This window comes from Bidens hawaiensis, unplaced genomic scaffold (genome assembly GCF_021521415.1).
Source record: "Bidens hawaiensis isolate Kalapana, Puna unplaced genomic scaffold, B.hawaiensis_p1.1 tig00067616_1, whole genome shotgun sequence".
In the NCBI taxonomy this organism is placed as follows: domain Eukaryota; kingdom Viridiplantae; phylum Streptophyta; class Magnoliopsida; order Asterales; family Asteraceae; genus Bidens; species Bidens hawaiensis.
Genome location: NW_027501987.1, coordinates 1 through 22,587, shown reverse-complemented (window position 1 = coordinate 22,587; position 22,587 = coordinate 1). Strand labels below are relative to the sequence as shown.

Below are 22,587 nucleotides of genomic sequence, written 5' to 3'. Positions count from 1 at the left end.
TCTTCTATCCTATAATCCGGAGTGCACATATACTGGATCACAATACCATAACCTACAACCAGCCCATGGTTTTGGTTTTCATCTTTCTCTTCTCTCTCTTCTCTCTTAGAATAACCAAACAAAGATGCAAAGTATTCAGAAACTTCAACTTATCTTCAACAACAACTTGTTTTGTTAATATTGCATATTGAATAATATCAAGTTAGTTGATTCTTGATCTTCTTCTTCTAATCATCAATCTTTTCAGGTGTGTTTTGATTTAATTTATATATATATATATATATATATATAGAAGGTGGGATTTAAATCCACCCCATCTGATTCCACACCATCAAACGGCCATCCACAAAACATTTAGACAGTCGTTTTAACCAAAAAAAACTTTGAAAACTGTTGGTTAAAACGGCTGTCTGGCCAGCATATGGATGGCCGTCATGACCATAAATGACGGCCATAAACAACGTGAAATTTTTGGTTAACAACGTCCACAAAACATACAGACAGCTGTTTTAAACAAAAAGAAGTTAAACTTTGAAAACTATTGGTCAAAACGGTTGTCCGGCCAGTACGGTTGTCCGGCCAGTATCTGGATGGCCGTCATGACCATAAATGACGGCCATAAACAACTTTTTGTTTAAACAGCCGTCTTACTTTACTTTTATCCAGAACGCTGTTTAAACCGTGTGAGATTAGATGTAAAACAGGAAAAATTTGGTTGTGTAAATTATATAATAAATATAATAGATAATAATATTATTATTATTATTTTATCTCTCATGGAAGCAAGTTGGAACTGATGGTACTTTAGGTTAAGGTTAATAATAATCTTAAAACCCCAGATGTTTTATGTTGTTATCCGTATGATGATCAAGTACAAGTTGATGTTAACATCTTTGGGTACTTGTTTTGATGCATTAGGTACTACAACTATGATGACCACCGCCAGTGACCAGAATCTGCTTCAACAAATGAATGATCCATCCATGTTTTACAACGACCAGTTTCACCAAATCCCTGATTTTCCATGCATGTCGTCTTCGTCCTCTTCCTCGTCGAATCCGGCTCCCGCGAAGCCAATTTCGTCCGCGACAACGATATCGACCGCGACAACGATATCGATGTCGTCGTCCGCGGCGTCTTGGGCCGAGTTGCACTCGGAGTATGGTGATGGTGGTCAAAGAGATGTTAAACCTTTTGAGGGTATTAGAGTTAGTAGGAATAATAATATTAATATTAATAATAATAGTAATAATAATAATAATATTAATGTTAATGTTAATAATGATAATAGAAGTGAAAGGGTTGATTCCATGGATGTTATGGAGAATTATGGATATATGGATCTGATTGATAGTAATGAGATGTGGGATCCATCTTCAATTTTCGAGCAAAATCCGCCCGATATGCAACCGGAAAGCGAGGTGGTGCAAGATGGTGAGATGAAAGACGGTGGTGGTGGCGCTGGCGAAGGACGGTTGGATGAACTCGGTACGATGTTCTTCGAGTGGTTGAAATCGAACAAAGAGTTCATATCGGCGGAAGATATGAGGAACATTAAGATCAAGAAATCGACGGTCGAATGTGCTTCGAAAAGATTAGGGTCTTCAACTGAAGGCAAAAAACAACTCCTTAAGTTGATACTCGAGTGGGTGCAACACCACCAACTCCAAAGAAAGAATACTGGCCGCGGGGAAGCGGCTGCGAATGCAGCCGCTACCCCATACCCTTTCCAGCCACCACCACCTCCACCACCACCTTTTAATTGCAATACTTGGACCCCATCGCAGTGGATCTCGCCTTATCCGCCTTACATGGCGGATCAGGCAGGTAATGCGGTGGGGATGGTGGCTCCACAGGTGCAGCCACCACCTACGTTTTCTTACATGGGTGGTGGTTATGATTTTGGACTAAATTGTCACTCGAACCCGTTTAATAATACGGGTTCGGGTGACTATGGAGGTCTGGAATCTGCACCGTCTTGGAATCCGTCACAGATTACCATGGCGGTGCCTCAGTCTCCATACACCAATCAATTTCCGGACGTGGGTAATAGTTATGCTCCACAAATTATGCCTCTAGCTCCTGGTTACCCCGAGCAGTTTTCGTATAATTTGGCGGCTAATTATGGTGGCGGTGATGATCAGCGGTTGACGGTGGCTTCTTCAGCGACTAAAGAAGCTCGGAAGAAAAGAATGGCGAGACAGCGCCGTACATACTTCCATCACCACCACCACTCCAGAAACAATAAAAATAATCAACCGAATCATGTGGCGAGCTCGGATCACCAGCCACAAGCACTGGTCGTTGCGGATAACTGCTCCGGACAATCTCAAGTAGGAAACTGGATGTATTGGCCACAACCGCCGTCCACAGCCACCTTTCAGCCACCACCGCCTATGGAAGTTCCTCCCCAATCATCCTCCGTACCTCAACAGTCCGGAGACCGCCAGTCGAAACAAACTTCCTCGGACAAACTTCAGGTTGGCAAAATTTGATTACATTTTTTATTTTTAATATGTAGTTAAATCAAGTAATTGATTCTTAATTTGTTTTATTTCGTTTTATTTCGACAATTAGGGATTAAAGACCGAAAAGAACTTGAAGTTTCTACTCCAAAAAGTATTGAAGCAAAGTGATGTTGGAAGTCTTGGGAGGATTGTGATGCCTAAGGTATAAATTTTTATATATGTTTATTTAATTTTATTTGATGAATTTTATTAAAATTAGCCTAATTATATGGAAATCGTATTCGATTTATCAGAAAGAAGCCGAGACTCACCTCCCCGACCTCGACTCGAGGGATGGAATCACTCTTCCTATGGAGGACATCGGAACTTCGCAAGTGTGGAACATGCGATATAGGTATATACCGTTGTTACATAAAACGTCTATTCACTTTTATTTAATTGGTACAATCAGTAATAACATAAATTATATATGATCAACACATTAAATTTATTGTCATCATACTAATTAATTTTTATTGTTGGGCAGTAAACTAATTAAATTTTATTGTTATTCTGTGTTTCTTTTTCAATTGTGGAGTCGCAGGTTTTGGCCTAACAACAAAAGCAGGATGTACCTCCTCGAGAACACCGGTTAGTGACTTTTCTTTCCGTTAATATCGGAATATATTGCTATTTTATGTATCTATTTCCGTGACACCAAAAATAGTGTGCGGTTGAAACAAACCTTAGGTTCCAATGTGTCATCTTTTATTAATAGATTGGCATGAAACTATGAAGGGCGTGACATATCTAACAATTATCATAATAATATGAAGAAAAAGAATTAACGTTTACTTAAGTGAATATAACTAGGGTGTGACATATTTAACGATGATCATAATATTATAAAGAAAACGAATTTTGTGAAAAGTCAGAAACTCACCGTTTTTTCATATTATAAACAAAATGACATGGAAGTTTTCAGTCAGTTATAAGCGTAACATTTAAAAAAAATATGAAATACGGTTTAGTAAATTTATTGACACTTAAAAAGTGAAAAAATATTATAAGCAGTTCGTTTCTGACACTTGTTTGCAAAATGAGAAGTAGTTGTACTTCATAATGCGTAAAAGCTAATTTATTGAAACATTTAAAATTGTATTGTTGGGAAGAAAACCAGTTGAAGATTTTTTTTTATATCTTGGTTTAATCTTTCTTGTGAAACGTGTTCGTGTTTCAGGAGATTTTGTTAAAGCTAATGGGCTCCAAGAGGGGGATTTCATCGTTCTATACTCCAACGTCAAGTGTGGCAAATACGTGAGTACCTCATTGCACACTACATAGCTAATAGACATGCATATGTAAATGTATATATGTGTGTGATCCTTATGTTTAGTGCATATGATTTTTTGGGCAGTTAATTAGGGGAGTGAAGGTACGACAACCAGCGAGTGGGAAATCCGAGGGCAAAAAACCCATTAAGAGAAGCTATCAAAGCACCTCTTAGTCTGCTAAAAGCTCCCCTACATCTCGTGCTATAAGTACCATCAACAACATTGTTATCATGAGAAATGGACCGTAAAGCTTTTTCCATTTTCCGTTGAATATGACTTTGCTAATTCAAGAGATCGAGCGACTCCTGTATTAAGCTGATGATTGATGTTGTTTCAGGGTAATAGATTGTAGGTTTTCAACCTTAATGTGATGATTTAGGTTGTGTTGTTTTGCTGGAGATCGCATTCGCGGTCTCTAGTTAATGACTTAATTATGTGTAATTTCACAATATAATGACTTCATCTAGATGTATGTGGATGATCAGTTTGTATAGTTTTATCACATTGGATGTGATATGTGGTGTCAAAAGTTAACCATGTTCCCCTAGAGCATGGGTGGAACAACTAGGTTCATTTGCACCTTATGTAAGTTTGTACTTTGGTTAATGTCTTTGGTTTGCATAATTTTTTAGAAATAGAACTTTGATTCCATCCGCAATGTCTATAATGTGTTTGGTTGGTAAACAAATTGAAATTATAATTGGAACGCATTTCACTAAATTCATTCACTTAAAACATTTTACTACAGACGGTTCTTACATGGACTTTTCAACTATAAAACCTTGATAGTTTGTCACTAACCTCATTTTCTTTCCTAGAAGAATACTGAAGAAACTTAAAACCCCAATGGTTCGACCTACCTCTCTCTCCTCTTCTCTTACGGAGGCAGTACTCCTAAATGACTTCTATCTTAGAAACCTTTGAATTTGAAGCCTTTGAAGTCGGTCACTCCTTATCGTGAAGGATTTGACACTCGTATTAGTCTTGTAAAAGGATTTTCAATATTGTAACTTACTACGATAATAACTATATTATAGGCCCTTGACACTAATCACAGTCGTTTGTTTTAGCCTTAAAGAGCTCACGGATTTGTTTTGGTGGAAACTTTTAAAGATGTCACACATTTTGTAATTACTCTTATCCATTATCCACACACACTTTATTGGCTGATTCATCCTTTTTATGCACATTAAGGTTAACTAAAACACATTGGTGTTATCATAGACTCGGCATTTCTTATGAATTGAGCATAGTAGTGTTACGACTCAAAGACCAGACAATATAATTTTTAAAATAACGGGTTTTGCAATTGAAAAAGGGGTAGCGGCGCAGCCTACGACTCGTTTGTCTTCTGTTTCGATGTAATCAGTACTTTTCAGCTTTATATTTCAATAATTTATATTCAAAAATAAGAAAGTACTAATATAAACATAAGCCGTTCACAAAGTCTTGTTCACATTGGAAAAGCCAAATATAGCAAATTGGTGTGATGTTTTCTAAATATAGAAAGGAAATGGTGGACACAAAACGTCACTCAATCCCTTATCAAGGGGAAAACGATTTCCATGAATAACAAGTAAGGAATGACAATTAAACACGGACCGATGCGTTAACCCGAAACATTTGGGACAACTTTTGGTTCAAAGTATGATTATAACTAAAATTTTCAAAACTATAGGACGGGTTTGGAATTAAGTGATACTCATAGATTCATATGTCTGTAAACTAATTGAACGTTCAGTGAACTATTAATTAACTATTCAGCAGGAAGTTCGTTTATATTCGTTTCTTTAATTGACGAACGTAAATGAAGAAAATATTATATTCATTTAGTTAAATGAACGACCATGAAAACATGTCTCGTTCATTCACTTACGTTCGTTTGATTACGTTCATTTACTTGTCAGTTTATGTCTTTTTAAGTTAAAATTTTAGGTCGAACAAACTTTAGTCTAGTTTTATAATCGTCTATTACAACTTTGTCTAGTTTATACATTTTTAGGCCCAACTTATTTATGTACATGTGATACTTTTAATTGTTCACACAATTAGTTTTTTTCATCTATAATCAGCTACATTCATTTGTTTACATTAGTTAACCGTTTATGTATACCATTAACAAACGAATATAAACGAAACATCAACACACTTATTTTCTTAGCGAATGGACATGGACAAGAAAACCTTGTTCGTGTTTAATATTTTCTTTAGTTAAAGTCATATGAACATACACAAACATGCTCTGAACGAATACTCTGTCCGTATTCGTTCAGTTTGTTAACTTTATATTAAATTATTGTCTACATTTGGTGATGTGTTTTTTCCTGTTTTTAAAGTTTCTTAGCTGTGATTTTATTTTTATTATTTTATGATTCAATCATTCAAAATGAATTTCAATAAAACAATAAATTTGGTTTAAAATATACACCAAAATTTGTCACAGCTTTATAATAAATAATTAATACAAATATAATTGCCAAAATATACTATTAAATAAATTATATAAACCAATCTGAAAAATTGTTCATGATTAATCCATTTATTTCTTGCTTTGTCTCTACAAAAACATGAAAATTAAAACATCTAAAATTCAAAAACTCTACATTTAAATACCTAAATTAAACATCTCACACTATCTACCAAACTCCATCTATACCAACATTCGACGACGACGAGTACAACATCGACGAAGCAACAAAACTCGAGCTATTACTTTCAATGTACAAGCACTTCATTGCATCAGTTGACGGGCCTACACTCTCTGTTCGGGTCATTTTGGGCTCGGGTTTTGAACCCTCTTCTCTATCGAGCCGTATTTCCTTCAACATTGCTTCAACGTCTTTCATGGAGGGCCGATCATCTGGGCCTGCTGCCACACAAAGTAAAGCCACGCCTAATGTTTGCATCATCTCCTCAAGCTCAGGTTCGGGCCGGGCCCGTAAGCTAGTGTCCAGCACCTCAACTGCGCCTCGTTTCTGTCTGACCCAGTCCACGATGTGCAGCCCGTTTTGTATGGTGGGGTCGATTGGCTGCTTACCGGTTAATATTTCTAGCATAACCACACCGAAGCTGTATACGTCACTCTTCTCTGTTACTTTCATCATGTACCCGATTTCTGCATGAAATATATATTTATATTTGTTACATTTGACCCGTTAAAGATGAAAACACCACCAAAAGTGACTAGTGGTGTCGATTTTGGCCCATTAATTTATGAATGGCTGGATTTTATTATGTTTTAAGATTTAACCTTAGAAGGGTTAAATGGGCAAAATCAAATTGAATAGCTTAACATGGCCCTGGCCCAACGGGTCGAGCGTAGCCCAATTTTAAGGGTGTAAGCGAGCTGAGTCGAGCCCAAGCTCGAGCTCGGTTCATTTCGAGCTCTATTTCTAAAGCTCCAGCTCGACTTGTGAGCCAGCTCAAGCTCGGTAAGTGAAGCTCAGGCCCGGGCTCCTTTATTAAACAATCTTAAATTTAGGCTCAAGCTCGAACTCATTTAAGCTCGGCTCGCTTCGAGCTTTTTGTGAGCCGATCTCGAGTAGCTAATAACCAGCTTGGCACGTTTACGCCCCTAGCCCGAAAGCGTATTGTTAATGCATAGAGCCTCCTAACATTTTTACTTCAGAAATCATATTACAACTGTTAACAATCCAACCCAACCCGTACAAAAATAATATTATTTTGACCCGTTCGGCCTGCAAAGACAAGCTTAAATACAAATTAACTAACCCGGTGCGATGTAACCAAACGAGCCTGCAACAGTGCTTGAAGACCGAGCAAAATCTCTATCATCAACAAGCTTTGCAAGCCCAAAATCCGCAATATACGGTTCAAAATCGAGCCCAATAAGAATATTATTAGCCTTGATATCCCTATGAACAATCGGCGGTACACAATCATGATGCAAATACGCCAACCCTTGGGCCGAGCCCAATAATATCCGGTACCTTAAATCCCATTCCAAACAACACCCATTGTTTTCATGAAGCACGCTGCCTAAACTTCCATTAGCCATGTAATCATACATTAACAGCCTCGTGTGTCCGTTCCAACAACAACCCAGAAACCGAACTATGTTTTTGTGTCGAATTAAACCCAACGTTTTAACCTCGGCTGAAAAAGAATCACGAGCGGTACTCGAGGGTCCATGGTCTTTTTCATGGTATGCCGATGTCATTGTTGCGGGCCATAGTTTCTTGACCGCGATTACTTCACCGTGATCGAGAGTTGCTCGGTAAACGACACCCGAACACCCTTTCCCGATCACATTGGGTTCGGTTAGACTTCTTAATATTTGATCGACCGTGAAGTTAACCTTTTGAAACGGTGTGAATTCCCAGTTTGACGAGTAGCTCCAATTACCCGTTTCAGAATCGCTATCTTGCGTTTTAGCTTTCAGGACACGGTAAACAGCTATTAAACCAAGAATCACCAACACCACGGTTGTTACAGATAATAACCCGATAACTACTTCGAGTTTCTTTGACTGTTTTTTACCCGTTACGTCTGACTTTCCCATTTGACCGAGGAAACACGACTTATGACCCAACGGGCATAACCCGTCGTTTCCCGCAAATTCTTGAACAGATAACTGTCGGAAAAGCTTGTTGTCAGGAAGAAACCCGGTGAAATTATTATACGACACGTTTAAAGAAACGAGATTCACGAGGCTCGAAAGCACGATTAGCTCACCCGTGAGCATGTTATGCGAAAGATCGAGAGATGAAAGCTTGTTTAATGAAGAAATCTCGGGCGGGATTGTACCGTTTAACGAGTTCCAACTCAAATTCAAAGCGATATCTAATGAAACTAAATTGAAAAGCTCAACCGGGATGTTACCCGAAAGGTTGTTGCTACTAATATCAAGAAACTGTAGATTTGAACAACGGCCAATGGATGATGGAATAGATCCAGAAAAAGAGTTGCCACTGATCGAAAGCCAGTTAATGAAAGAAAGTCGACCAAAAGTGTCGGGAATTTGACCCGAAAACCGATTGTTTGACACATCTAAAGCTTGAAGGTTGGTTAAAGAAGCTAACGAATTCGGTAATGTACCAGAAAGACTGTTATTGCTAAGATTCAGCATTTGAAGATATGTGCAATTCCCGATTTCATCCGGGATTACACCGGTAAGATTGTTTTCCGAAATATCAAGAAAATCGAGATTTTCAAGAAAACCGATTTCTTTAGGGATTTGCCCACTAATATTATTATCTACTAACCTTAATCTAATGAGTGAACTACAATTTCCGATAGAAGACGGGATTGAACCCGATATGGAATTTGAAATCAATAAAATCTTTGTTATATTCTTTAACTCAAACAAGCCCGAAGGTAAGCTACCGGTGAGATAATTATGAGACAAATCAATAGACTGTAAACTCTTCAACCCCGCTATAGTTGAAGGTATGTTTCCTACAAGTCGGTTCTGCCACGCGAAGAACACAGATAACTCCTGTAACATCCCGAGCTCACTCGGGATTGAACCCGTTAACCCGTTTTGATCGAGCTGCAGCTGGTTTAAACGAGTACAGTTCGAAAGAGTTAACGGGATTGAGCCCGAGAGATTATTGTTACTTAACATTAACTCTTCGAGATTAATCAGGTTTCTGAACGAGCTAGGGATTTCACCCGAGATCAAATTTAAAGAAAGATCAATAACTTTCAAACTTTTAGAGCTACCGAGCTCTTTCGGGATTGAACCGACGAGATTGTTTTGCCATAATAACATCTTTTCTAACTTTTCAAGATTTCCCAACTCAGCCGGGATCGAACCAGAAAGATCATTATCGTATAAATACAACTCGATAAGCTCAGAACAGTTACCAAGTTCTTTCGGGATTTCTCCAGTAACCCGAGTCGAATAAACCGATAAAGTTTGAAGCTTTGTTAATCTACCTAAAGACGCAGGTATTGATCCAGATATTTTAGTAACAGCAAGACCCAAAACTAGTAAATTTTTACACTCACCCAACTCATAAGGTATCACACCAGACAAATCTTTATTCCCACCCACCCGAATCACCTCCAACATTCGCAGATTCGCAAGCTCAACCGGTAACTTCCCGGTTAAATAATTATCAAACAAAACAAGATTTTTCAAACTCGAACAATTACCAATTTCTGGCGGGATAACTCCAGTTAACTGATTTGAACTCAACACCAACTCTTCCAGCTTCGAAAGCCGACCGATAGACCCCGGAATACCCCCAACAAGACTGTTGGAACTTACGTCGAACACCTGGAGTGCACCACAGTTTCCAATCTCATCCGGTATCGTTCCGGTCAAATTCGCACATGAAATGATGACAGTATCAAGGAACCTCAACTCCGAAAGATTCGACGGAAAGGGTAACGCCAATTCCACCGATTGAATGTCAATTTTGGTGACAAAGTTGTTTAAAGAGCAAGTAATGTATGACCAATTACAGGGGTTTTGATCGGACAAATTCCAATTTGAGAAAGATGGGTGTGGTTGATTTGGGGTATTTGAGTAAACCCATGAATACAAGACACGGGTTTCATCGTTTGAACCATTAACGATGGAAATAATAATCGAAAACAGCAAGAACAAGAAAGTGTGCGTTAACATCGGCATCTGGAAATTAAAGCTCGAATTGCGGATTAATGTGGAGATTGGTTTCAAGGGTATGAAGAGATAGGAACTGGGAACAGTAATTGTTATTAATAATAATATTCTTATTAATAATATTATTATTATGAAGGTCCATTGCCTCGGGGTTCTGCAGTTTTCTTGTAATTGTGAAACTGTGTGTGCTTCTTTTTGGTATGGGTGTGAAGAGAGTACAAGTGATTAAAGCGTGATGTACAAGAGATTGACTATGAGGAAGATGAGAGCATGTGGGTGTTCGCTTGGTTTTCTTCAATGGTGTAATTTGGCTTCAAAAGTTTTATGTTTTAGTATATGTTGATAGTCGCGCCAAATTTGAATTCTAGGGCTATTATTAATCTTTTTTTATTTTGTATTTTGTGTCATTAAATGTAACTTTTATATTTTAACAACCAGCAAATAAATTCCAGCTATTCATTGCATTGCATTGATGAGATTTTTTTTTCTGAATACTTGGACTTATACCAGTTTATTCGATATGTGTACGAGTACTCAGATTTACTGATTTTATGTATGATTGGTTTCGAGTATATATACGGGTATTACGGGTACTCAGTTATTGTTTGGAATATTTTGAGGTTTTTATTGGAATTTTTAAAACTCATAACTCTAACCTTGTTTTTATTTAGGATATCTTCAAGGCTTTAAACGGACTTTTTAAAACCATTGATAATCAAAATACTATTAATTACTAACAGCTCTAATCAAACCAATCAAACTTTGGTTCTTATTAACTTTATCTTCTTTCATCAATAACTCGTAATAGTCACCATTAATAGATTTTATATTATGGTCGACTTGTTTCATTTTTAATTTTGATATTATGTTTTGGTTTTGGTATTACAGATAATTGATTATTGGTACCGTACCAGTATCAATACCAAGTTTAATGGAGATTTAAAAAAAGAACAAAGTGGTACCAAAGCGAGTACTGTACCCATACCATAAAATTCGGTACGAGTATCCAGATTTACAGATTTTCGATACAGATACGGGTACACTACCGATCTCATCTGTAATTCAGAGTAACACAATGACAAAAGGCAAGCCCATAAACCCACAATCACATATAACGTCAGGTAATCGAAACCCATCATCGTCTATTCCATGAAAAATCAATGAACCTGCGTATGACTTATGAAGAACACGTCACTTTTGCATCATCTGACTTCAACACACAAATATAGATCGTATATAAGGTTATAAAAGCCGTATAACTTTCTCATACATTTTAAAATTGTCTATTATAATATGTTCCAGATACAATACTAGCTAATATAATGCCTTATTTTACTTTTAGAGAGGGACGTATTAGCCTTTTTACATATTATATGGGTCATATAAGTTACACGGACCATATAAGGTCATATAAGTTACACGGGCCATATAAGGTACAGTTATATCGAACAAGCTATAGTGATACGTGGATACGTATCAGTGGTGTGCATATACCGTGCTCGTGATCTAGTCGTATTTATAACTTTTAAATATTTGAAATGTATATTTTGCTTAAACATCTTATTCTATAAAAGTTTACAGATTTTTGTATTTTCCTAGTCAAAGTATTGTTTTCAGATTGTAATTTAATTTAGAGAGTATAATTTTTACAATAAAAGACAAATGCATAATCAAAATGTCCATATTGACTTATAGCCAATATAAAGTTCTTATTCGTATTTAAAAAAACCTGTAGCGTTAACCTACTCACATTGTAGGGATTGTCTCTTTGCAATAGTGATACTTTTTTCAACTAAAAATATATTTTTATTTATTTAGTGTTACTTTTTACAATAAATATATTTTTGGGGAAATAAAATGGAATGAGATCCAAGTGATTTGTGGATTAAACTATTGTGTATTTGTAATGTAAAACTTGTATTTTAATAATACAAAAAATGTAATAAAAACAATAACACGAAAATTTGTCAAATAATATGGTATTTTCATAAGAGACGACTGAATGAAGATAGGGGGAGCCAGGGAAAAGATGGGGAAAAACGGGCCTACCGGGAATATTGTTCCTCCGGTTTGTCTTGGGTATTTTTTCACTGGATTTAGAGAATTTTCATCGGTTTATCCCGAGTATTTTGTTACTTTTTGTATCATTTTGCTGACAGATTGGGTCGTGGAACCGGGATAAAGTGAGACCCCCCCCCCCCCAAGCACACACACAAGTAAACTAACGACATGTTTTAAACACACAAGTAAACTAACGACATGTTTTAAATAAACTCCTATGTAACAGGAAGCAACTCCATCAAAATTGAGGTTGAACATGTTATGTTTTGGTGTTAAAATAAGATAGATCTATAACATATATCAAGGTTAAAGGAGCATGTGATGTGTTATGGAATCATATCTTGAAAACATGCAAAATGGTACTCATTAAGTGCATGGGTGTTGCCTTGTTCCATCATTCATGTGTATTTGATTCCCTACTATACAATTATTAAATATATATTAAATGGGAACTTAGTTTTAACCATTGTGTTTGTAATTTTTTGTTCTCTCTAATTTTCAGTACAACTCGTTTACATTGTTAGAAAAATATTATGTAAGGGAAAAAGTAGTACATTTTGATTATAACATCTCTGGTTTATAAAATTTGCATTATGTGCATTTTAAGAAAAAGCTTTTTTTTTTCTTTTATAAATAAATTTATGTAAAAGAAATATAATATTATAAAATTTGAATAAAAAGTTAACGAGCCATCTCAAGCTTAACTTTTCAGCTCGTTAAAGGAAATGGGCCAAAAATTGAGCCCAAAATTCACAAATAAACAAAAAGGCATAAATGTTGCCCAAAATGCACCAAGGAAGCCCAAAAGGCATCAACGCTGCCCAAAAGGCACAAAGGGAGCCCCTTTTGAGCTCGATTTATGCATTTTTTGTCCATTTGTGCATTTTTGCCGTCCATTTATGCCTTTTCGTCACCATGTATGGCTTTTGACATTCGTTTATTCCATTTAGACTCGATTTATGCATTCTCGTCCAATAACATACCAACTCAAGCTCAATTTTTCAGCTCGTTAAAGAAAATGGGCCAAAAATTGAGCCCAAATTCACAAATAAACGAAAAGGCATAAATGTTCCCCAAAAGGCACATAGGTAGCTCAAAAGGCACAAATGTTGCCCAAAATGCACCAAGGATGTCCAAAAGGCACCAACGCTAACCAAAAGGCACAAAGGGAGCCCCTTTGAGCTCGATTTATGCCTTTTGCCGTCCGTTTATGTCTTTTCACACTATTTATTTTCGTTTATGCCGTTTGGACTCGATTTATGCATTCTCGTCCATAAACGAGCCAACTCAAGCTCAACTTGTCAGCTCATTAAAGAAAAAGAGCCAGGTCGATTCGGGTTAGTTTGCAAACATGGCACGACTCGGTTTGTAAACGAGCAAAGCATAAGCTAAGGTCAGCTCGCTCGTTAAGGCTATGTGTAGTGGAGGAGCTACAAATTGGGCGAATTGCGACACGTTGGTCCAGTCAACAAATGATATGAATTTTTTTTGGGGTGTAATGGTGTTGTTGGCCCCGATTCGCCCAATTTCGCCCAAATCCATCACCCACTACGGGTAGTCTAATTGGCTTGTTAGCTCACTCGTTTCAGCCCTTTTGATTAGTAAAACGCCAAACAGTTTGGGCCTAATTCGCCCATTTTATGAAGCCCGAATAAAAGAAGCCCACGCACGCCATCATCTCTCTTCCAAGTATCTTCTTCCCAAACTCACAAACACGAATATAATTATAATAAAAAATCAAAATTAAATAATCACTTCACACTATATCTTATTAATTATTATCCATGGCTTCAATGTTTAATCTTTATAGTTTTAAACCCTCCAGTCTGTTACAATTACAAATCTCAAACCCTAGCTTATAAGTCACCATTATCACACGAATCGATTCTGAAATTGAAGAATCGTTCGGTGAATCCAATTGTTCAAACTAGAAACTGCAGGTTTCAAGTCTACGCTGCTCAGTCTAATTTTGTTAGAGGTAATTTTGTTAACTTAGTTTTAAATTATGTTAGTTGGAGCTGTACCGGTACCGAAAATACCTATACCGAATTTGAACAAACACTGGGTACGGAATACTGTAGGAAATGTAATGATTATGTGGTACGGATACCGAAATTACTGTATACTGAATTTGAACAAAACTGGGAACCGAATATTGGGTGCGGGTACCAAAAATACCGATACCGAATTTGAACAAACTAAGTTCCGGATTAGACCTTACTTGAACATGATATGTTCTATAGGCTCGTACCCGTGTATTCTTAATTCCTAAGGTATTGTATGTGTGTAATGTTTTGCCAATACCAAAAATACTGATACCGATTTTGAACAAAACTGGTACCAAATATAATGATACGGTACCATAACGAGAATACTGAATACTTAATTTGAGAAAAATGGGTACCGAATACTGTATAGAATGTATCTGTTTGGTACAGGTACAGTATCGGTAGGGATGCAAACGAGCCGAGCTGCTCGCGAGCTACTTGAGATCGGCTTGTGAAAAAGCTCGATCGAGTCAAGTACACCGAATGTTACGATTCGATAGCGGTACAAGAAATACCGATACCGAGTTTGAACAAAACTAGGTACCGAAATGTAATGTTTTGGTATTGGTACCAATACCGAAAATACTGATACCGATCTTGAACAGAACTGGTACTGTATGTAATGATTCGGTAGGGCTGTTCACAAAGTTTGTGGCTCACAGCTCGCTCGAAAAAAGCTTGAATCTAAACGAGCCTGCTCAGAGTGGCTCCATTTTTCAACGAGCTGAGCTTGAGCCACGGTTGGCTCGGCTCGGCTTGGCTCGGTTCATTAACTCGTTTATATTAAACCTTAAATTTTAGTTTATAATAATAATAGCATACCAAAATAAGAAAAAATAAAGATTATACATATATTATGCCAGTCGAGCTTTAAAACATTATAAAAGAACAAAAATAAAACATATAATGTTATAAATTCTCTAGTTTATAAATTTTTATAAACTGATGTCAAAAGTTATATTTTTGTCTTTTATATATCAAGATCTGTAATAAACTATAAAAAATTAACGAGGGAGCCGAGCTCAAGCTTGATTTTTCAGCTCGATAAAGTTAACGGGCCGAGCTCGAGACAGCTCGTTCAAGGTTGAGCTTGAGCCCAAGATCGCCCTGGCTTGGCTCGATTACAGCCCTATGATTCGGTACCATATCGTGAATACTGAATACTAAATTTGAGAACAATGAGTACCGAATACCGTACCGTATGTATCAGTTTGTTACGGGTACGGTATCGGTATGGTATCAGTATTGGGGAAAAAATCTCATCCCTAATCCTGATTGTATACGTCAAATTATGAAATCTTTCAATTGGCGGTATTTCATGGAAAAAATTTCGAACAGAACGAGAGATATGAACAGTTCCATCAATCACGTGCCACTAGAGTCTAGAAATTTGAACATTTGAGTGTTGGCCTAACAATTTTCATCAACTATGTGAGTATAAACCGAATGAATTTATGATAGTGAAGATATTTAATGAACTATGTACCTACAAATTCTGGTTATTTTCATAGCACTAGAAAGTTTAATCACACTGTCCAATTTGCATTAAATTATGCTGTTTTAAATGTTGTATGTGTCATGTAAAATATTATATATATTTTCTTTTCTTATGATCTATTAAATATATGGTAACTTTTATGTGAATGTATTGTGTTGTTAAAGTGCTTCAAACAGCGTATAAGGTTGGGAAGGAAGGAATTGAAGCAGGAACAAGTTTAGTGCCAGTAAGTCATCTTCGTGAATACGTGTTTAATATCTAAATAAACACATTTACTTATTTAATTTCTTTTTCTTTTGACAATTATACCCTAATTGTTTTTTTTTTGTTGCATGTTATAGGAGTCTGTTCCAAAACCAATTGCTCGGAATATCTGTGGCTGTAGTTGGCGGAGGCGGTTGCACTCTTTTTCCTTATGTCGTTCTTATCGACAGCTTTCTTTTTTCTGGTATGTTTTCTCACATAGATTCCATTAGTTTATTTTTCTTAATTATTTGATAGATGTGGCAACCACTTATGAATGGGTTGATTGGAGACGAGCAAAAAGAAGTTAGCTCAAAAGAAAATGGGTCGAACGTTGTCCAAAGTGTATTCAAAATGCATAAACTATTTTAATCACAAAATCATAATAACGAAATATTTTTTTGTATTCGATACTCGAAAAACTCGTATTAATGAAGAGATTAGTAGTTGTTTTACTTTTTACAAAAATGGTTCCGGTCAACACAACTCGTTACAAAAGTTTCCCGTTTTTGACCAACAACTGTTTTGACTCATTACCCCCGACCAACCTGTTTTACCATCTCTATCGTTGTTCTCCAGGATATAGAATCTTGCAGATTCACTCAGTTTCATCAGTTTGTGATAGGGTTATACATCCTTATGCGCTGTGACTTGTAATTCTACCAGCTTATTTTGTTAGAAAAACATAATCTTTACCGGTTTTGATTAGTTAATTTATAACCAGCCTGTTTTAACACATTAGTTAGATTGACCTGTTTTGACCTTTAACCCAACATCCCGTTTCGGACCTGTTACATGGCCGAACCCATGGTAGTAATTTTAGTACTTCTACTAGTTGTTCTCATAATATCGCGCTTCCTGCAAACATGAAAGCGTATTATGCAACCTTCTTTGGCTGCTGGTTTCAAGATTGCAATTAATTTCTTATATTTATGAAACAGGCAACATTGGGATTAATATACTCGGCATTTATCGCGTTAAAATAAGGATGAAGGCCCTAAAAGGGGAGGCGGCAACAGCACCAGCGCTAGCACCACCACCTCATCAGATGAAGAGACCCTTGAAGAAGCTAGAAGAATTATGGAGAAGTACAAATAACTATTATAGATGTTCAGTAGCGTCAAACAGTCATGCGTGTTTTAATATATCGATAATTGTATATAACTTTTTAAGCCCATGAACCTATTCATATATCTAAAGCTCGAACCCGCCTAGCGGTTAGTTTTTCAAGTTTGAACTCAACTCGCAGGTAGTTTATTAAGCTTGAACCCGGCTTGATTATTATTTTATCGATTATTTTGTTAGTTTGTTTGTATTACTTTATAGAGCCAGGTTAACGCACAATAATTCTTATCGTACCTTAACGTAAGCGAATCACGCTCAAGGCAAAAGCAAAACGCTCAAAAGCCAAAACACAAAAACGCTCAAGAAAATCATAATACGCTCAAAACGGGTTTTGTGAAAAAAAAGTAAAAAATTGATAGATTCACGATCAAAATAAGTTTTTTTCGGTGAATTGATGATTAATTGGGTATGTATTATTTGTATAATGATTCCGAGATGTTGGGATATGATTTCATGGATCAATTTCATAACTATATGTATTTTGTACGTTAAAGATTATTGTATTTTATCCTTTATCTACCTTTATACTAACATTTATAAAGGCTTGTTTCGGCCCTCGAACCAAGTCGAGCTAGGTAAGACGAACCTAAAGACTTTTGAATGAACTTATTTTTTAACCTTGAAATCCGTTTAATCTTAGTTCAATTCAAACTTTTAACAAGCCCATCTTGAAGGCTAATGAGCGCCATGGCTTGTTTACACCTCTAGTAATAATAACTAATAGAGCGTTTAACTGCGTCTTCAAAATAAATATTAATAATCATTTTAATGAAATATCAATTTCTTGTTTTTCTTCAAATCATTTTTTTTGTGTTAGGTTGGTTAGTGTAACCGTCTAATACTTGGTCAAAATAGGATTATCGTAAGATAAAGAAAGATAAAAAAAATTCTATATTTTACAGATTTGAATTTTATATTATTATTTTAGATGTTTTAAAAACATATGTTTTGGATTGTATTAAATTTATACAGGCAGATCAATAGAATTATTACAAATGTTCTAACTATATATAATTTAACTATTAGAAAAACTTAACATATAACTAACCTTTGGCTTAACTGGGACACATGTTTTGATAAATGACTACAGCTAAGTGCTAACCAATGTTTTAAAAAACCGTTACTTTAACCATCAACCGTACCAGACTGGACTTCAAAAATGATACAACTAGTTTTACAGGTTGCAATAGACGTAACATAAATTAATCCGTAATCGAAATATAATCCAAAAGTTGTTTGATCCATCAACCGTACCAGACTGGACTTCAAAATGGTACAAGTGGTTTTACTGGTTGTAATAGACGTAACATAACTTAATTCGTAATCAAAATATAATCCAAAAGTTGTTTGATGCAATATTGAGAGCAACATTGATGGCAATACTTAAAATTCAGATGTATGGACCGCTAAATGTCTTTTGATCCAAAGTCTAAACAGAACTAAAAAAAGAAAAAAAAGTTGTACTAAAGTGAATTGTTAGGGGTAGTGTGAACGCAAACCCCCCACTATCACAAATTACGACATAGGATCGGCCATACGGCCGACCTTAGACTAGCACCCTTCCAATAAAGTGCAATGGAGGTCACAAGCCTAGGCCATGGGCCTACCTGAGTCGCCCATTTGACCACGTCCAGGTATGCAAGTTTAAACACTAGCCCACACCTTATCCCTTATACTTCCACTTTCACACCCTTTATATCTAACCCACCATCGATGTGGGATTAAAAGCATATATTCCCATTCATGCCCACACTTCTTTTTTCATATATGTCTCAATTATTCGTTTAGAAAACGGTTTTCAAAAACTCAAAAACGTTTGATTTTGGATTGTGAACGAATTAATTCAAGATGGTTATTGATTTGATTCCAAAGAGAATAAATGTATGTGTTTTTATCTTTTGACTAAAAATAGCATATTGACATGATACAAAGATGCTTTGGTCCGCTTATGGTTTTGAACCATGACTAGACTTAACCGAAAACTGATTTTTGGAAATGGTTCTCGAAGAAAGAATCGAATCAGAAATAGTCGGTACAAAGTATTTGGTGTGGATCATGTGGTCCTAGTTCGGTTATTCGTTTTTTTTTTCAATTTGAGTCGAGTTTTGTGGCACCCTAAGGACACGAGATCATGCCCGTTTGGGTAGATGCAAAATTTTGGGTATTCAGTTTCGGATACTACCCGAAACCGAAATTACAACATGGAATCTGGCAATGCAATGTAGTTGGACTCTCATGTCGATCCGAACGAATCATCCTTTCCATGGAGGCAAATATTTGCCGGTTAGATAAGAGGATAGCAAGTTACAAATTCCAGAACTGGTTATATGGTTTGGCTTTTTTAGTTTTTCGGTTACGATTTTGTTTGGATTTCGGTTTAATCGGTTTCTAAACTAATAAAAACACCGCCTACATAGAATCATTAGTTGATATTTGCGTCAATCAGGTGCACTAAACCAAAACTAGATCCTAACGAAGACCATCTATCTTGGAAAACTGCATTTTATCTGATCACATTAATTAGCAGGGTATTGGTGGGTGGCCCGTGAGTTTTCAGAAAAAGATTCTCAAGGTTATTAAAACTTAAAAGAACATAGACAAGTACTTTTGTACAATAAAAATGATCATCAGTTCTTATAACCACATAATCCACCTTGTTACAAAGTTAACAAACATGTTTAGATGGGACACTAGATGTCGTATTAATCGGTTTAACTTGAGCAAGTAGTAATTACATAGCACCCGAAGAACACTCAATTTTCGCAACAATGTGGCACGAACGAAACAGATTAAAATATACACTTCTCAAGTATTTTGGTACAAAGACAGAATAAAACCAAAGAGAATCATTTCAAAAAACTGGATTTCTCAAAATGATGAGATATAAAATTACTATTCTTATTTGTTTTTTTATTTAACACTGTCTGCCTCTTCGGCACGCAAGTGCACCGGACCCTGAAGTAAGCGTGCCCACAAACGACGACGGTTTAGCACTTAGACTCGAAGCACGTGCGTAACTGGCCCCTGTACCGGTACCGGATGGCGTAAAGAATGCACCGTTTAACATTAAGTCGCCTTCTGATCTCCAGTTCCAGTGTCTCCATCGTCCGGATGGTTATTACTCTATGAGTCACCTGTTAAGTGTTACACAAATTTAAACAATAGTTAGTAATATTTAATTATTTATATATTCATAATTAATGTGAAAATATTAACTAGTGTTTTAAATGTTACCTCTTTAGCATTGGGGTTAACAGGGGCAAGGTAATCTGTTTCCTTGGCTGTTAATGGTGGGGTCCGCACTGCCACCGATAGCGTACATTTCCCAATGTGTGTAGTCATTGTTTACCACGTGGAAATACCCGTGCCTACACCTGAAAGTATAGGGTGAGCAAAAAACTGATCAGTTGAGCCGAACCGCAACAAACTCCAATATATCAGGTCTAGCCTATACGACCCAAGTTCATTATTTTGGGCCAAAAAGTTTCGTGGCCGAATTCATTAATAGGTTAACAAAAAAGTTTAGCTCATTTTTTTTTAGTTAAATTTCATTACTTTGGGCCCAAATATTTCAAACCCACATGTAAAACCGAAAATCGACGCCATGACTATACCTGTTTTGACACATTTTATATCGTGTCATCTAGAGGTGCACAAATTAGGTATTAAAAAAACTCGGGTTCGGGTATGATTGAGTATTAGAAAATCGGGTATTAGCAATACCCGGGTCGGGTCCGGGTATTGCCTCTAAAAACCATACCCTATGTATCGGGTTCGGGTCGGGTATAGAACTGGGTATAAAATCGGGTATTTGAATACTCTATTTCTGGGTGTTGAAAAAACCATATTTTCGGGGTTTTTTCCAGGTATTTTTCGGGTATAGATTGGAATTTTTTAGGGGTTGGCACTTTTTACGGGTATTTTTTCGGGTATTTTCTAGTTATTTTTCGGGTAATTTTCGGGTATAGATCGAGTATTTGAAAAACCCGGTTCCGGGTATGGAACCCGGTTTGGGTTTTTCAGGTATTACCCGGGTACAAATCGGGTCCGGTTCGGGTACGGTTTTTGGTACTAAAAATGCATACATATCCGTAACCCTACGGGTAGGGTCGGGTACGGGTTCGGGTATTAAAAACCCGGGTATAAAAAACCTGTTCCGGGTTTTTTTTTTCAGGTCCAGTTTTAGGTTCGGGTTTTGGTGTACCTCTAGGGTCATCCGTTTACTTCACGAGTCATATAGTGTTAACATGCCATAAATTACTAACTCTGACATTTGCCAAAGTGGTAAAATAGGCGGGTCGGGCAAGTAATGGGCCGAAACACATTTGTGTCAAAATGGGTCATTTTTGCTAAAGTGGTAAAATGGGCCGGCCGGTACCGGGCCTATGTTTCTTAAAAATGATATGCATACTCACCTTGGCATTCTTTGTACTAGACCTTCACCAAAATGGTTATATGCTATGGGTCACTTGCATACTCTTGTCTCTATCATAGGTGTCACTATGTCCCAATAACATAACCTGTTAACTCACCATAATAATAATAATAATAATAATAATAATAATAATAATAATATACAATCAGCATATATTATTTTTAACAAGTTAAAGTTAAAGTACTTAGAAGTTTTATAACACGTTGGAAGTTATGAAGTACCTCATTGTGGTGGGTTAAAATAGTTATTAGAAATAGTAATTGCAGTTGATCCCATAATAGCATCAACAAGCCCATCAGCACAACTCGAAAGCGAGTTATGGTCAACCCAAATATGACTCGACCCGAATATAGAAATCGCGTCACCATCAGCCATTGTTCTCCACCCGTAATGAGACGGTGAGCCTTCGAACCATTGCGTTACCAGTCGGTTTACAATCATGAATATGCAACCCATGAATAATAACATTTGTAATTGTATTGGATTGTAATGCACCCGCCATTCGCGATAATGAACATTGACTCCACGCGCGTCGATTGTTTTGAAACTATTCATGAGAAGTTCTTGTTTTAAGGTTATGACCATGTCGCGTTTGAAGATGATCCATAGGGGTCGGTCTTGGATGACCGCGTGTCGTAGGGTTCCTGGCGTCGGGGGTTGACCGGGTCGTCGTCGTTTGGGTCGGTCGACGACGTAGTATCGTCCGTCGCGGCCCCCCGATGGCATTGCGCCCGAATCCGATGGCGCAATTGGCCAGACGCTTCGCGGTGGCGCTGCCCAGTTTTTGTCGCAGCGCCAGCAGTC

At 36.8% G+C, this 22,587-nt stretch overlaps 2 protein-coding genes, 1 non-coding gene and 1 pseudogene across 3 annotated transcripts; 1 reads left to right on the top strand and 3 right to left on the bottom strand.

Annotated features, from left to right (window-relative positions):
* The first annotated feature begins 210 nt into the window (after positions 1–210).
* Positions 211–4,385, top strand: LOC143605001 (B3 domain-containing transcription factor ABI3-like). Its single transcript, XM_077081281.1, has 7 exons — positions 211–247; positions 919–2,480; positions 2,578–2,670; positions 2,762–2,862; positions 3,046–3,098; positions 3,688–3,764; positions 3,865–4,385. The coding sequence occupies exons 2-7, from the start codon at positions 930–932 to the stop codon at positions 3,952–3,954; spliced, it is 1,965 nt and encodes a 654-aa protein (XP_076937396.1). The 5' UTR covers positions 211–247; positions 919–929; the 3' UTR covers positions 3,955–4,385.
* Positions 4,386–6,325: 1,940 nt separating this feature from the next.
* LOC143605002 (uncharacterized) lies at positions 6,326–10,434 on the bottom strand. The gene is made up of 2 exons (XM_077081282.1): positions 7,514–10,434; positions 6,326–6,896 (listed from the first exon to the last, which is right to left on the bottom strand). Exons 1-2 carry the CDS (start codon positions 10,380–10,382, stop codon positions 6,418–6,420), a joined length of 3,348 nt encoding a protein of 1,115 aa, XP_076937397.1. The 5' UTR covers positions 10,383–10,434; the 3' UTR covers positions 6,326–6,417.
* An 8,391-nt stretch (positions 10,435–18,825) lies between these two features.
* Positions 18,826–18,990, bottom strand: LOC143605005 (U1 spliceosomal RNA). Its single transcript, XR_013148418.1, has one exon. It is a non-coding gene; the product is annotated as a U1 spliceosomal RNA (small nuclear RNA).
* Positions 18,991–20,220: 1,230 nt separating this feature from the next.
* LOC143605004 (putative pectate lyase 8) lies at positions 20,221–22,543 on the bottom strand (annotated as a pseudogene).
* Between the last annotated feature and the right edge of the window lie 44 nt (positions 22,544–22,587).

Bases quoted from the DNA above. Each gene is read 5' to 3' on its own strand.
- LOC143605001 (XM_077081281.1), top strand. From the start codon at position 930: ATGATGACCACCGCCAGTGACCAGAATCTGCTTCAACAAATGAATGAT. The intron at 2,863-3,045 runs GTATATACCGTT...TCAATTGTGGAG, and splicing joins GTGTGGAACATGCGATATAG to TCGCAGGTTTTGGCCTAACA. The intron at 3,099-3,687 runs GTTAGTGACTTT...TTCGTGTTTCAG, and splicing joins GTACCTCCTCGAGAACACCG to GAGATTTTGTTAAAGCTAAT.
- LOC143605002 (XM_077081282.1), bottom strand. From the start codon at position 10,382: ATGCCGATGTTAACGCACACTTTCTTGTTCTTGCTGTTTTCGATTATT. The intron at 6,897-7,513 runs GTTAGTTAATTT...TATTTCATGCAG, and splicing joins GTTTGGTTACATCGCACCGG to AAATCGGGTACATGATGAAA.